Source organism: Carettochelys insculpta, chromosome 16 (genome assembly GCF_033958435.1).
Source record: "Carettochelys insculpta isolate YL-2023 chromosome 16, ASM3395843v1, whole genome shotgun sequence".
NCBI classification, from domain to species: Eukaryota; Metazoa; Chordata; order Testudines; family Carettochelyidae; genus Carettochelys; species Carettochelys insculpta.
The window spans coordinates 4,067,134-4,082,914 of record NC_134152.1 but is presented as its reverse complement, the minus strand read 5'-3'; the positions used below and the strand labels follow the sequence as shown (position 1 = coordinate 4,082,914).

At 60.3% G+C, this 15,781-nt stretch overlaps 1 protein-coding gene across 2 annotated transcripts; it reads left to right on the top strand.

Moving 5' to 3' along the window:
• Nucleotides 1–2,392: 2,392 nt before the first annotated feature.
• UBALD1 (UBA like domain containing 1) lies at nucleotides 2,393–15,177 on the top strand. 2 transcript variants are annotated; one of them, XM_075010563.1, is made up of 4 exons: nucleotides 2,393–2,557; nucleotides 2,815–2,997; nucleotides 10,181–10,240; nucleotides 14,056–15,177. In XM_075010563.1, exons 1-4 carry the CDS (start codon nucleotides 2,420–2,422, stop codon nucleotides 14,371–14,373), a joined length of 699 nt encoding a protein of 232 aa, XP_074866664.1. In that variant the 5' UTR covers nucleotides 2,393–2,419; the 3' UTR covers nucleotides 14,374–15,177. The 2 variants fall into 2 exon arrangements, with proteins under 2 accessions (XP_074866664.1, XP_074866662.1); XM_075010561.1 differs by having other exon boundaries at nucleotides 2,393–2,605.
• Nucleotides 15,178–15,781: the final 604 nt, after the last annotated feature.

The following is a 15,781-nucleotide window of genomic DNA, read 5'->3' as shown; positions in this document are numbered from 1 at the left end:
GGGATGGGGATTCTACCACCTCTCTAGGTAACATATTCAAGAGCTTCACCACCCTGCAAGTGAAATAGTATTTTTCCTAATACAGTAAACTCTGTCTTAACCAGCATTCTATCATCTGGAACTCTCAAATAACTGGCATTTTAACCATAAGCAAATTTTAGTTACGTTTTCCCTACGTACAGTACAGTGAAAGTAAATACAAATAAATACACCAAATACAGTATATGTTTACAGTGTACAATACTACTGTTACTGGTAAAAAAAATACTCTGCATACATTTTTGTTTCTTAATGTCTAATCTTGTTTTTCTCTAGTGTTACGCAAAGCTAGGTATACTTCTGTATTATCCACAATATTTGAATATTCGGCAACCTCCCAGTCCCAGGGCTTCCAGATATGAAAGAGTTTACTGTGTCCAACCCAGACTGGGCTATTAGCCTTCTTGGCTACAAGGGTACACTGTTGACACTTAGCCAGCTCCTCATCCATTGTCATCCCCAGGTTCTTTTCTGCAGAACTGCTGCTTAGCCAGTCAGTCCCCAGCCTGTACCCGTGTTGGGATTCTTCCATCCCAAGTGCAGGATTCTGCACTCATCCGTGTTGAACCCCATCAGATTTCTTTTGGCCCAATCCTCCAATTTGTCTAGGTCGGAGTTTCCCAGACTGCGTTCCGTGTGATGTGACTAGGTCTTCCATAAAAAAATGTTGATGGTAGTGATATTTTTCCATCTAAAATACTAAATATGAAATTGTATGTGTATCAAAAATACTAACGTATTTGAATAGTATTTAGATTGTACGTATTTTAATATTTATAATGCATTCGTAATAGTATAGCTATTACGCAAGTCAGGCCGAAACAATCAGAGTTGTTTCAGATTGTTTCGGCATGAATTAGTTGTGGTCAGAGAAATCATATGATGCTATACCTGATATGAGGATCCACCTCACCAGCATTAAGCCAAATTGTGATGAAAAGATGCAAAAACTCTCTTCCTATTAAAAAATATATCAGAAGTTCTTTATTTTTATTTGCCAGTAGTTTTCTTTAAAAATAGCAAATTTATAAAAATATGACATTTAAAAATATTTTCCATAACTAATTTGTTTTGCATTTCTTTCTCATGAAAACCCTTTTTCCTGCTTTAAGAAGGACGGTCCTTTTTTGAACAATATTGTCCTTTCTATTTTTATGCAAAAGAACAACAGTAGCCGTCCTTCTTTTGGCTGGTATTCTGATGTTTAGTTTTGGGTTTGTACTCAATTATTAATTTTGAAAATTATAGAGTTGCTAACCGTGCTGCTATCAGAAGGACATGAGTTGTTCATTCAGATGATTTGCTCTAATTATTTTTTGTTCTTTGCAAAATAAAAGACATGTACAAAAACCTAACTTTTTAAAGAACAACAAGAAGTCTTGTGGCACCTCATAGACTGAGATATTTTGGGGCATAAGCTTTCGCGGGCAAAGACCCGCTTCGTCAGGACAGGACTTCTTGTTGTTCTCCAATAGACAGACTAACAGGGTTACCTCTCAGATACTAACATTTTAAAAACAACTTTTGAGCATTGTGTGTGGCAATTTTTTGGTATGAAACCAGCACGTTTGTGTTCTCTCAATATATTCCAAGCCCAAAAGTGTTCCATAGCCAAATTAGTTTGGGAAACATTGCTCTAAGTCACTCTGGACCTCGTCCCTACCCTCCAGCGCCTACCTGTCCCCCTAGCTTAGTGTCAGCTGCAAACTTGCTGAAGGGGCAACCCTCATCTAGCTCATTAATAAAGAGGGTAAGTAAAACCAGACCCCAGAAGTGATCCTTGGGGCACTCTGCTTGATACTGCCACCCAGATGGGGATCTGAGGATCGCTACCCCTTGAGCCTGACCCAGGAAGGAGGGCGCGCCCGGCGCTGGAGAACGTGGGAAGTGAGCCCATGCCACGGGAGCGCTATGCCACTTGAGCTAAGTACCCTTGTCGGCGGTGGGGCCGTGCCAGAGGGTGCACGGCGCTGTACCCCCCAACCTAGTCTTTCACCCAGCTTCAGGCAAAGGTTAAACACGTGAGCTCAGGCGGCTCCTGGAGCACCCCCCCCCCCGTGTGCTCGTGCCGCGCCCCACTGGGCCCCAGAGCCCCCGCACGCACACACAGGAAGCCGCGTGCGACCGGCTATAAACACCGCGCGCACCCGGCGGCTGCGCTCGGGCCCAGCTGGCAAGGGGCCCGCCCGCTGCAGCGCCCGCCCGGCTGCTCCCAGCCCCGCGCCCGCCTCCCTCGCGTGCTCATTGGCGCCGCCACATTTGTTTACCTTATATGGTCAGGTATTAAGGCAGCCTGGCCGAGGATTGGCTGGCGCCGCGCGTCACTCAGAGCACGTCACCCTCCCGCGGAGATGGCAAACAAAGCAGGGGCTGCTGGGAAATGGAGTTCTGCAGCCGCGACCCCCCGCGCTTCTGCGCCCGGGGCGGGCTGGGGACCGCCCGGCTGGGCTGGCGCGGGTCTGGGCCGGAGCCGGAGCATCTCCCGGGCTCCGCCCGCCCCCGCGCGGGGCCGCTCCAGGTGCGGAGCGATTGCTCAGGCACCGCCGGGCACCGCCGCCGGCTGCAGGCACGTGTCCGCCCGGGGCGCTCCCGAGGCCGTGCCCGGCTCCCCCGCCTCCCGACTGCGGGGACCCTCCGCCCGGCCCCGCGCGTGTGTGTACGGGCTGGGCCGGTCCCAGCCGGCCCCGCGACTACAGCTCCCAGCCTGCCCGGCCGGCCGGCCCCGCCCCGGCGCTGGGTGAGTCAGTCCCCTCCGGTAAATATTTGTGTTCGCAGGAGCCGGCTCGGGCATGGGGGCCGCGCGGTGAGTGGCGGGGAGCGGCCGGCGCGGGGCGCGGCGTGTCGGTGAACATGGACGAGCTGAAGCACCAGGTGATGATCAACCAGTTCGTGCTCACGGCGGGCTGCGCCGCGGACCAGGCGAAGCAGCTGCTGCAGGCGGCGCACTGGCAGTTCGAGGTGAGCCGAGCCGAGCCGAGCCGAGCGGCGCGGGGGAGGGGGGACTGGAGCGGACCGAGCCGGGAGCAGCTCGGCCCCGATCCCGGCCTCTGGCCCCGGGGCGACTCAGGCGGGAGCTCTCGGGTGCCTGGGCAGCGCGGCTGGGAGGGAGACGGGAGCAGCCCCCAGTCTGCCCGGCGGCTGTGTCCGGAGCAAGCCCCCAGGGCGCTGCCGTGGGGCGAATGTGGGCAGCGGTTCCGCCCTGTGCATGCGCCCCCCCCACCCCGCCTGCCCCTCCAGGCTCCCGGGGGGGGGGGGGGGGAGTACCGAGGCAGCGCGGCGGGGCGGGGGGATGCGGGCCAGGGTCAGTCTGAGCGCACCGCCCTGCCAGCGGGAGCTCAGCACCCCCTTCCCCGCAGGGTGCTCTTGTCCTCCCCAGTCCCCCGCCCTCGGAAAGGAGACACTGTCACTGGATCCTGGGGGGCTGGCTGGGAGCACGTGTGTGTGTGTGTGTGTGTGGACAGCTGCGTGTGTGTAGGATGGTGCTGTGTGTGTGTGGGGGGGGGGGGGTGTTTTTCTTCCTGTGTTCCTCCAGTGGGTCTGTGTTTCCCGGCTCCCAGATGGTTGGTGTCTCCTGGGCCGGCTGTAGCCGAGTCACCGGGGCCACCCACCCCTGCCTGGGCCCCACTGGGAAGCGGATTTGCTTGTCAAGCGAGGTGGAAGCATCGCTCGCACACACACACACACACACACACCCAACAGCCGCTCTGGCACGGCTGGAGCAGTCTTTCCGGGCTGCCCTGCCCTTGGGGGCAGCATAGCAGTCATTATGTGTATGCCCCCCTCCCCCCCCCCAAGCGCCTGCCTTTGTTTCCTGCAGGCAGAAGGATGCCCCTTAGTGCCTGTGGGCTCAAGAGCCCCAGTGTGGCCTTTCCAGTCTTCCTCTCCCTGGTGTTCGATCCTTAAGGCAGCACCGGGAGAAGAGACTTTGCTGGTGGTAACTTTGTCGGCTCCAGCTGACGTTGCTAGCGGTTGCCATGGCGGTGCCCGGAACGTCGCCCTCGGGACTGCAGCTGCAGGTGGGGAACGTGCTGGAGGACTGCGAAACTCCCTGGCGGCAAAGAACGAGAACGTGCGTGCGCACGGGGCATGCAGCCGCCAGGTCTGGAGCTCTTTCCGTGCGGCTCCGTGTGATGGTTTTGTCACTAATGGCTCGGTTGTAATTGGCGTGTTCGTTCTGGGGCACGGAAGGAGGCTTGAGTCAGTGTAGCGAGGGAGAGGGCTCTAATGCACCCATTGGCACAGCTGGGGCATCCCTTGTTGCGGAGGCCCTGATCTGTCAGTGCCTCAGAAATAATTCTGGGTACGTTTTCTAGCACGGGAGCATTTAACTCCCAGAGCTGCTGCTTTGATCAGGTAGTTCAGTCCGTCAGATACTTTACAATCCCCCTGAGGCAACAGATATTCCAGGTGCAAAATCAGGGGCAGCTGGTCAAAATCAGCCAGTGCACAATGCCAGACTGGTGAATATCTCCATCTTGGGGCACTGTGACCACACCCACAAGGCAAGTCCCCACCGGCTTGTTTGCAGATTTTCCTTCCGGAGTTGTTGGACTTTACACGTATTGTCTCACCTTGATTCTGCTCACGGGTGTGAATCAAGAGCAGCCCCACTGGACATTTTAAGGTGAGGTGAAAGAAGGTTCCCCTACCACCTTTTACAGCTAAAGCACCAGAGCTGGGAACTTGCTAGGGGGAAGTTTTAATTTCCGTTATATTATCTAGAAATTTGCCACTCTTCGGGAAGTTGCACAAGCAGTTGGCTGGCCTCTGCCCCCGCCCCCCCCCGCCCCCGTGCTAGTTTGGCACTGCATGACTCAGAGGAAGCCCCACTGTAAACAAACCTAACGGGACGGGCAGTTACTGTCTCTGGTGCACAATGGTCCGATAATTCCCTTTGCAAAATGGCTGCTTGGCAGGCCCCCATCTCGGAGCTCTGCTGGGGACGTATTACCTTGTGGGGACGCCAGACCCCTCTCACGTTGGAGCCCTGGAGCTGCATGTGCAGAGTAGTGTTACTCTCACCCCTTTCACAGGGGGTCCGGCCTGGAGGAGGGCGGTGCCTCCACCTGTCTGACTCCGGGGAGTTCAGCGGAGGGATGCCGACGAACACCTGCTGAGGATCGGGCCCACTGAGCGCTCTCCTTGGCTTTAGAAATACTACAGGTGCCCCAAGGGATTGCTCAGTGTAAAGGTTTCTCTCAGGGAACTGATGTGTACAGTCCCTTTCGCAGGGGGTACCCCGTTACTCCTGTTACCCAGGTCTCTGTAGTCCACGATCCCCTGAGCTGTAATGCACGATTACTGGGCATCTCCCGCATCGGCTGGTGGCCCAGGCACAGAGACCCTGGCCCAGCCACCAGTTGTGGGCTGGTCCCCTCCCGTTTAAACTCCCATTTTGAGGTAATAAATTGCCTGGCGAGGAAGCTGAGATGAGTCAGAGGGTCTGGTGACAGTCACAGGTGTTGACTGCTCCTGCCTTTGCACATTGGGCTTGTTTAGAAGGGGAGATTGACCAGCATAACTGTGTGGATGCTGTGATACCAGACTAAGAGCATCTGGGCTGGGCACACCAGTTGAACCAGAGTGGTGTCTTTATGCTGGTAGAATCATGCTGGTCAATTTCCCCATGAGACAAGCCCTTAAACACGTGCTATCCGCCACTGTTTGCAGCCCTTCTGGACTGCTGCACACGGCAGGGTAGTGCTTTCACCTTTGAACGCTGCGCTGTTGCCAGGGGTGTGACGCCTGAGCTGTGCTTGTTTAAGGGGTGGAGGGGGTGGATCTGGGGGTTGAGACGTGCTTCCAGTTATCGGCAGGCAGCTTGGGCAGCATGGAATCACGTAAGCTAATGGTAGACTCTCGGGCGGGGGCAAGGCCTATGTTTGTACAGCACCTAGCACTGTGGGGCTCTGCTCTGCGATGAGTGAGTTTCTGGGCCAAGGTGTAATAATGTGGGGGAGAGTCATTCAGCAGGGTTGGGCACACAGCAGAGGAGGGAACCAGAAAGCTGGGGTGCTCAGAGGCAGGAAAACTGGCAGGTAAGCTTGATTGGGGGTGGGATTAGCATTTGTCTCTGAGACCAAACAGATTTGACTTTACTTCCTTCTGCATGAGTTTCACTTCTCTTTGTCATTGGTCGTGGATTTCTGCACTCCAGCCGTTTTGCCCCCCCCCAGCCTATCCAGGCTGCCTGGGAATTTCTAGCTGCGTCTGTACATGTCAGAGGAGAAGCCTGGCCCTTGACGAACCTTGGCACGTAACCCATCTGGGCCGAGAGAAAACCTGGCAGACAAACTAAGAAGCTGGGTGTTCTTGATTCACAGGAGCTGGGGGCTTGGGGGAGAGCAGGGTTGGTAATTTACTCTGTGAAATGTGCATTGACTTGGCCAGCTCAGAGCCCGGTCCCCATAAGGGATTTGTCCAGCACTTCCCAATGAGTGACGCTACAGCAGCCAATACTCCATCTGCTCAGCCACGAGGAGACCCCACAGTACCTGAGAGCAGAGCCTGGCCCCTGCGGGGCTGTTGGTAGGTGAAGCAGCGTCAAACCCCCAAGTTAATAGCCTTGTGCAGCACAACTGTTACGGCCGTGGTGGGCAGCAGAGGGTTCTCTGTGGTCCCCGTGGGACGCCGGGTTCGCTTGTTGCCAGATTGCGCTGGTTTCGGTCTGCATAGGATTTTTTCCTACCGTGTTACGAAGTCACGCACACACAGCCCAGGGCCCGTGAAGCGAGGTGCGGGGCGGGCAGGAAGCATTTGGTTTGCGTCTGTAAGACGATCACAGCCTGTAATGCCCGTCCAAAGGCTGGAGGAGAAAAGCGTTCAGTGGGAGGAACGTTCTGGGGGCTGGGGAGGCTCAGGGGAGGTGGGGGCGTGTTCAGGGTTGCGTCTCTGGCGCGTTCGCTGGCCCTAAATTCACTCCCGTTTCAACGCAGGAACCAGGCCAGATATTTTTTTTTTCTCTGCTCCTTTTTTTTTTTTTCCAAACTTTGCTGCTCTTTCAATGATGTCAACTTTGTTGCCACAGCTTAGAGGACGGGATGGGATGTGTGCCACCAGGGAATTGGCCGCTCCCATGCACCACTCCTCCGGGGGAGGCATTCCATCCTTGCATCCCACTGGCTTGGCAGAGCCGGGGAGGAAGGGGGACCTTCTGGAGCTGCTGCTGGTGGGTGATGGTCCCCGTGGACCCAGGAGTAACTCCACCCAGCCATCGGCCGGACCTGCAGTGGGTTTCCCTGAGGTATTCACAGATCATGCCTTGATCCACACTTCTCCCACCTACATGGGTCTGTTGCTGTTAGGCAGCCCAGCCCAGCCCAGCCCAGCCCTGCCCAGGGCCATGTGCCCCGGCTCCAAACCGGCAGCCCTCGCTCGCCCCCAGAGCGCTGCACTGATTCACTGCCTCCCTGTTGCTGGGGAACACGGCTAACCGGCAATTACTGGGCCTCTGGTGACAGGCAGGAAGAGGAGTGGAACTCTGCTGGAGCGTGGATGATCACACACTTCCTAGCTCCTGCTGGCCAAGCCCGGGTCCCGGGGGGCTGCCCACCCACTCCCGGCATTGCAGGGACTTGCCACTAACACCCCATCCCTCGAGCTGCTGTGGCTTCTCTAGTATGCCCTGCCACGAACCCCAGTCTCTCCCTGCCAGGGGCTGTCTCCTGCTCTGAGGAACCTTCCCCCCCTGCAAAGACAAGGGAAGGGCTGGCAGCTGGGAGCCCCTCTCCAGGCACTCTTCCCCCACCCCACCAGAGGCTCTGGGGTCCCCTCCCCCCCATGCCGGGGCTCCTGTTCTCATTACCAGGGTCAGAAGCTTAAACCCTTTGGGAGGCCGGAGGTGAGGCAGGGCATTGTTCTGCTCCAAGGGTTTAAACTTGAATAGCTCCAGCCAGTAGTTCTTTAAACCCCAGACCCTGTCAGACCCGATCACGGCCAACCCGAGCCCAGAGACTCCCTGTGCCCTCTATGTTCCACCTTCCTGACTGCCCCCGCTCCGCCTGCCCACTGCCATTGATCAGGCTGATCATTTTTAAATGCAAGCTTTGTCCAAACTAATGGCTGGTGCCAGCCGTTACCTAAACCCTCCCCCCTCCTCTAGGCTCCTTGGGGATATTTCCCTTCCCCTCTCTGAGTTTTGTTAGCATTTCTGGGGCTAGAACAAGCTAACGAAACAAGGACTAGATCAACCAGTTGGCTGGTAGCCGGTTCCCATGAAATCTGAGCTCTCAGCCCCACCTCAGCTGTCTGCCCCACCATGTGACATGATCAGCTGTGGTTCCACAGGCCAGGGCTGCAGGCCCTGTTTTAAGGGCTATCGGCCTTGTAATCCCTGTAAATTGCGGTTGGAATGTGCCTAGGGGACTAGCTTTAACGCAGCCAGGGGAGAGCCGAGTGCAGCAAAACTGGGGCTGTGTAAAGCCACCGGGACCATTAGCTGTAGGAGGTGGTGGTGCACGGTAGCACAAGTTCAGAGCGCCAGGAGATGCACAAGCAGGGTAAAAGCTAGCCCAGGGAAATCTCACCTCCTGTGACTCCAGGACAAACAAAGCCTCAGGCATGTGCTAAAGCTTCGTCCTTGCTACTCCCGGTCCCATCGGGCCCATTTCCCCTGTTGGGTAACCCCAGGGGCGTTCGTGTTCACATAGCGGTCAACCCGCTGCAAACCTCACAGTTTGGAAGCGTGGGGAAAAGCCAGGCTGCTCCGTGTGGGGCAGGGCAAACTTCCTCTGCTGAACCGTTTTGTTAACGGCCGTTGCGGTTCGCCCCAGAAGCGGCTGCATTTTGGTGGCGTTTGGATCGATTCCCGCAGTGCGATTGTCTGAGCCCGGAAAACGCTGCGACTGTGCGGTAGAAATCGGGGACTAGGGTGAAAAAATCCCACACAAGGGACATACAGTAAAGCACCACAGGTCTGATTTTTTTTTCTCTCATCTCTGTTTTTTAAACCATGTGACCCACTACCCTGGAGTTGCTCCATTTTTACACAGTGGGAGAAGAGCATCCGGGGCTCTTCCAGCCAGTCCTCCCCCTTGTCTGTCTGATCACTGCAGTCTTCAGAGTCCAGCAATGATTTGGCCGTTCCTCCTGATGTCGGCTCCATGGGGGTTGTGCTGTGGTACGGAATCAGCCCCAGCTTCTTGGGCTCCGACCCCTCCTGGTCCTGCAAGTGAAGCTGAGTCAGGAGTCACAGCCATGCTAGGAGGGGAGGGTCGGCTGGCTGGCACCCCTCTGTGTGAGAATAGGCGGGGGAGGTAATGTCTTTTAGTGGACTGACTTTTGATGCGGAGGGAGGCCTGGTGTCGGTCAGAGCTGACTTCAGGGCTGTCTGTCATTGCTACGCCAGTGCGTCGGCACCGTGCCGGGGTGCTGTGCTGCTGGTGGCGAGACAGAAAACCAAGGTCCCAACTGCCTGTGGTCATTATAGAACGCCTGGCACCTTCCGGGAGCACAGGCGTCTGGTCCCGGTCTCCTGGTCTGATTCAGGCTTGGGTCATTGCCTCCCACGAGCCTACATTCGCCCTACAGCCCCAGTGGGATCTGTATTCTAGACTCCCTGGGCAAACGGCTGCCTGATGTAGCGAAACGCCTGCTGGGCTCCACCCCAGCGACAGCTGCATTTCGCCAGAGGCTGAAGGAGCGTCCTCATTTGTCGCAGCTCTCCGTGCACCTAAATGGCAAACAGGCTTGGCTCTCCAGTGACGCTTGGAGCTATTGTGCATGCTGCGTTTGTGTGTCCTTTTCAGGTGCGGTGGTGGGGATGCTGGAGGGAAGACGGGTGCTGCCCCCGGGGGGGGGCCGTGATCGCACAGCAGGTCCGCCAGTGCCCAAAAGGGCCTTTTAAAGCTTGTTGCAGGACGACTGAAGTGTGCTGGCAGTGAGGCCGGATCCAGGGGTTAGTGGCCAGCAGAGGGGCGATTTTTGCTTTCCTGCACGCACAGATGGGCCTTTTCTCCTCCCAGCCTGCTCCCACAGCCCCCCACATCACCAGAGAGCAGAGCCGTGCCCTGGGACCCGATCCTGGAGCTCGACTGGTGCACGAAGGGGCTGGGCCGAGGCCTAGGCTTGTGCCCCAGAGGGCCGGGTGGGAGCGAGCGCCTCCTCCCAGCCGCATGGTAAATCTCTGCCTTCCTTTTCGCAGACCGCGCTCAGCGCTTTTTTCCAAGAAACCAACATCCCCTACAGCCACCACCATCAGATGGTAAGTGCTTTCGCCAGCCCGCCGTCCGGCGTGGCCTTGGTGTTGCATTGCAGGGGTGGGCGGCTCTTGCCAGTGCCCTGTGTTCTGGGATAGAGCCATGGGGCAGGAAGCGGCCTGCGGAGGGGGGAGCTGTGTCCTGGAACCCTCCTGCCGGGGGGGAGCCCTCGAGCCGCGCATGCAGCACAGCTTATGTGGGGCCCAGGGAAATGCGGCCTGCCTGCCAGAGGGCAGCGTCGGGCAGTGTGCCCTGTACAGTGGGGGGCAGGGGGAAGGCTGGGAGGGGGAAGGTGTAATTTGCACCTGTCTGACCGCGCGAAGCAGAGATTGCAGCAGGAGGGGAGGGGGGCTGGACAGGTGCAGCGGAGGTTGGGGGCAGGCATGGAGGACGGTCAGGCTGAGCCTTGGTGCAGGAGAAGCAGGCAGAGGGGCGACGGGTGCCGGGCCTGCCCCGGCACATGGGAGTTGAACCAGACTCACTCCATTTACCCCTTCACCCCTCCCTTTCCTGTCCTGGGCCTCCAGCCAGCAAGCGCTATGCAGGTCGGGCCGGTACCCGAGGGGAGGCCGGATCCTGCCCTGCCTCGGTGGGTCTTCCTCCCTCCACATCGTTTCCGGGGGGTGAACGCATCCCCGCACTGCAGCAGGGTTCTTCGTCGCTGCCGGTGCCGTGAGCTGGAAGGGAGAATTCCCCGTACCACCTGCTGGGGCTGCTCCCATCTCCCTGCGCTGCCAGGGGCCAGGCAGGCCCGTTCTGCTGCCAGCCAGGGCCGTGAGTCCCTGGCACCGATGCTCAAGCTGCCCAGAAACATCGTGTTACAGGAGCTCCCTGGAGGCTGCTGTGAGGTTCCCCGGCCAGGAGCCTCTCCCCCTGTTCCCTGCAGCCTGTGCGGTGCCAAGGGGCTGAGGGGGTCATGGCCCCACGTCACTCCGCTGATCGCGCTGCCTGCCTGATCACAGGGCCCCACGGTGCCCAGGAGCTGGCAGCCAGCTTAGCCCCTGCATCCCTGGGCGCAGCCGGCCCTCGCCAGCCGAGGGAGCTGCCCCCCCGGTGGGTCCCGCTCCAGGCAGTGCAGAGAACGCGCCTGGTGCCGGAGATAGGGCCACGGGGGTCTGTGGGTGCCCGGCTGCCCTGGACATCATCTTCAGCTCCACCCCCTCCCTCCCCGGTTCCTGGGGGCAGGGTGTTGTGTGGTGGCTCCTGGAGGTTGGGTTGCCCCAGCAGCGCTGAGCCCTGGTGAGCCGCTTCGGGGGGAGGAGGTTGCGTCCCCCCGGGGTCCTGCCGGGAGGCCGAGTGAGGAGCAACAGGGCAGCCTGCAGGTGGGCAGCTTGTCCGGCCTCCCCCAGAGCCTCTGGCTGCCCGCACGGGGCCAGCAGTGAGGGGAGGGCCGGGCGAGGGCGTCCCACAGAAAGGGGAGGTGGCAGGTTAATGCTCCCTGCAGCCCAGGGGTGGGTCCACGCGCCCGGCACGGCCCAGCCCAGCTGCCCCAGGCTGGCGCCTCGCTTCTCGGGGGACAGGTCAGCTGATTGGCAGCTGCGGGGGGGAGGGAGCTGCCCCCCTCTGCGGTGCAGAGCCCAGAAAAGGGCCTTGCGGGCTCTGGCGGTGGCCTCCCCCCCACCGAGTCCGGGGCCCAGTTTGCTGTGCGCCGACCCTGCCCGCCCCACCCCCCACCCCCCACCCCCCGGTGAGCCACAGCTGGCCAGCACAGAAGGCGCTTGCACGTAAGACGTGGAAACGTGTGCTCACGAGTGTACACGCCTGCTTAGGTGTATGCACTCACTGCCTCCGGGGGGGGACACGCTGATACACACCATCTCTTGGGGTACGCCCCCCACCCTTGTGCGCACACGTTATCCCCTGTACTCATGCTTACGGGCACACGCAAGCACGCTGCTTCCCTTTAAATCTCACCCCCAGCAGCTCCTGGGCTCTGCCCCTGTCACTCTTGCGCCTGGCGTCTGCCAGGGCCGCTGGCTCCCGGGCTTTGCTGGCTGCTGTGCCCTCGGCCGACTCTGCCGGTCGCTGGGGCAGTCGGGGGTTTGAAGCAGGCCCAGCGAGCAGCTAGCGTGAGCCAGGCTGCAAAGAGCTGCAGCCCCTGCAGCTAGGAGCCCCCCTGCTGAGTGCCAGCAGCTGGGAGTGTCCCCCGGCCCCAGCTGGGAGCAGAGCCTGGTTTGGAACAGGCTGGAGTCTAGAGGGGGCAGACTCTGAGCTCAGAGCAGGAGCTTGCCTGGCCAGCTGATTCATGGGGTGACCCTACCTCGCAGGGGACCCCTGTCGTGGAGCAGGATGGGGGGAGCCCTGGCTTTGGATCCCAGTCTAGGCCTAACAGGGGCTCCCAGCCCAGGGGGATGAGGTGCAGGGAGGGGCTGGCCCTCAGGGCACCGCGTACTGCTTTCTGGGCTGTTTGACAAGAGCTCTCGGAAGAGGATTAGTCCCGGGGGCTTTAAATAAGTGCTGCTTGCAGGACGCTGCCTTGCTCGGAGCTGGCAGCCTGGCGGTGCCACCCGGCTGTGCTGGCTCTGATCCCCTCCCGCACCACATGCCTGCTCCAAGCCACCAGCCGGCCTGCGTGGGCCTGCCTGGCAGCTGCGGCCATGGGCACCGCACCTCCCCAGGAGAAGGAGAGGCTGCAGGTGCATTCGCCTGCCCGGGCACCCCCTGGAGCCCTCCAGCCAGGACGCAGCAGAGCCCCGGCTCCTCCTCTGGGGGGCATGTGGGGCATCTTACTGCACCTCAGCTGCCCCCCACCCCCAGCACTGGTCAGCATGACAAGTAATGCAGTCGCTGGACTGGGGGGGTTCCGAGCCAGCACTGGGGAGCAAAGGGGGGCTCGGTAGGGGGCGCCGTACCCTCTCTTGCAAACCCTTTTGCCCTAGCAGAGTGCTGCAGGCGCTGCGCAGCAGGGGCCGGTGGCAGCTCGCTGGGGGGCACTGTCCCCTCCTGCTGCACCCCCCCAGGGTATTACGGGTGAGTGCTGCGGCAAGCAGAGGGGGTCTTGGCATGAGGGCTACGGTGGCCGCCCTCGGAGGGAGTGAGGCTCAGACGTTTTGCTCTCATAACGGCGTGGCGCTCAGTGCGGCCCTAACACGGCGTCCTCCCAGAGTCCGTCCCCTGCGGGATCGATTGGGCAGGGCGCCCGTCACTTCCCATCCCAGGCCGTAGCGTGGTGCTGCTTTGCCGCTCCAGGGCTACGCCCCAGAGGTGGCTGCATTTGGCTGTGCTCCCTGAATATCTCGCCCTTGGCAGGCTCCGTGAAAGCGCCGGCCAGGAAGGCGCAGGGGTGGCCATGGCTGTTGCTGATTGCCACCTGCCAGGGAGTTACCGGGGGGTCCTGGTCACAGATCAGTCACAGGCCTGTCCCAGGGGCAAGGGAAGGCTCACGTGTCCCGGTCCCAGTCCCGGTGCAGGCTACAGGGAAGCAGGTGCAGGGCTGAGCTGCACAGGGAACGATACCCGTGTAGTTCCACAGTCGGCCCTTCCCAGGAGTGCTGCTGCTCCCGGACTGACCTGGGAGAACTACCGGCTTCTTGGTGCTGGTAAATTTCCCTGCATGGAGTAGCTCTTAAGGACAGATAAACGTTCCAGGCCTGGCGCCCTCTTCCAGCTGCCTGGCCTGTGCCACCTGCCTGCCTGCCCAGGCCTGGCTAGCGCACTCAGGAAAGACCCAGGCCTAGCAGGGACCCGTGCTGGCAAGCTCCTTGAGTTAGCACTGAGGCGCTCGTGTGCTGTTACGCTTTGCCCCTGCTCTGCCCCAGAGCTGGCTGCATGCTGCGCTCCCTGGTGTCTCTGACTGGTTTCGGTCTCTGTTCCCCTACAGATGTGCACCCCCGCCAACACGCCTGCCACCCCCCCCAACTTCCCCGACGCCCTCACCATGTTCTCTCGCCTCAAGGCCTCCGACAGCTTCAACAGCAGCAGCCCCGTGGCACCCATGGCGACGTCCCCTCCTCCGCCCCCCCCGCCGCTCCCCCAGCCCGGGGGCGTCAACCCCGCCTGGCCTGCGGCTGCCCCCTCCAGCCAGCAGCAGATGAGACCACGGACTTCGCCCTCCCAGCCCTCGGGCTGGCCCGCTGCCGTCTCCCAGCAAGCCGCAGCAGAACAGAGGCCCAACGTGACCATGGAGGCCGAGAGATGAGGCCACGGGGGAGCTGGGAACACGATGGGGGGGGCCTTCCGTGGCCCCGGGCGTTCGCTTTTTCCCCTGCCCGAGGAGGAGAGGAACTGTGCTGGCACGGAGACGGACAGACAGCCCCCCGAGCAAAGCGCCGCCTTGCATGGGTTTGGTTTGAAGTAGATTTTACTTGTCCTAGAGCTGACCGGAGCTCCCCAGAGAGCGGGCTGGAGCCATCGCTGGCCTCTGCAGCCTGGAACCCGACTTGCTAGGAGCCTCTCAGTGAGGGGGCCCGGCCCCACCTCTTTCCTGCTGGGGCGTCGCAGTTTTGCATGCGAGTGATGTTTCTTGGCTGGGGGGGGTCCCTTCGTCTAACCTGCTCCCCCCGCCCCCCTTGCTGGACGGGGATTCTCACTGCCAGGCAGAATGGGACGGAGGGTAAATCTCATCCCCTGGCTCCCCTAACCTCGCCCAGCAGGGCTCTTTTTAAGAATGAAGCCATCTGCCCGCCCCGTTTCTGCGCTGCCTCAGGCCGCCCCCCACCCGCGCCGAGCTCGCTCTCCAGCAGGAGGGCGGGAGAAACGTAGCCATTTGTTTCGTCTGACCCCAGCTCTCTGCTTTCCGGCCCCCTCCTGCAGCCCAGGTTCCCGGGGCCTGGGGGGGGGGGGCAGTCTGCCCCTCAGGCCACCGGGACTCAGCACCCTTTGCATGATGCCACCCCTGAAGGCTGGGCTTGCTGTGATCCTTCCGGCTCCTCGGCGCGGGGGGACGCCCTTTGGAGGCACTGGGACAGCACCAGCCCGGCAATACACACTCGTCTGCTTTGGAGCCGGTGTCTGTCCTTCGTGCTCAGCGGCCCGGAGGGGCAGGGAGTGGGGATCCCAGCCCCTGGCAGCCGGGGCGCTCCCCTGAAATGGGGCTGAGGGGGTGGACTAGGGTTGCCAGACGTCACAGAAGGGGTGGGGCTGTCCCAAATTGCCTGGCCAAGTCCTGCTGGCTAATTTTACGTCAATGGGGAAATTCCACCCTGCGGCTTGGGCCCCAGCTGTGGGGTGCCCTGCTCCTGGCTATGGATCCAGTGGGGCTGTGAGGCCCCTCCACCCCCCTCGGCCACGGCTCCGTGCCCCAGCCAGTTCCCAGCTGTTGGGGCCCCTGCCCTTGGTTGGGGAGCCTGCAGGGTGCTGTGCCCGATCCAGGCCCCAGCCCCGGGGCTTCCCGCTCCTTCCTGTTTTCGGAAGACTTGGGCAGGACAGGCAGCCCTGGCTGGGGTCCTGTGGCTGCGGCTGCCTGTCCCACGTACAATTGCCAAAACCCTGGCAACCCTAGGGAGGGGTCAGCACCTCCTGGCCCAGGCAGCCAGGGCTGAGGAGAGAAGGGACCTGCTTTATGCTGCAGTGCTGGGGAGGGGATGGGGCTGCTTTCCTGCCCTCCT

Coding starts and splice junctions, on each gene's coding strand:
- UBALD1 (XM_075010561.1), top strand. CDS start 2,420: ATGGAGTTCTGCAGCCGCGACCCCCCGCGCTTCTGCGCCCGGGGCGGG. Junction 2,606..2,814: donor GGCACCGCCGCCGGCTGCAG/GCACGTGTCCGC, acceptor TTGTGTTCGCAG/GAGCCGGCTCGGGCATGGGG. Junction 10,241..14,055: donor ACAGCCACCACCATCAGATG/GTAAGTGCTTTC, acceptor GTTCCCCTACAG/ATGTGCACCCCCGCCAACAC.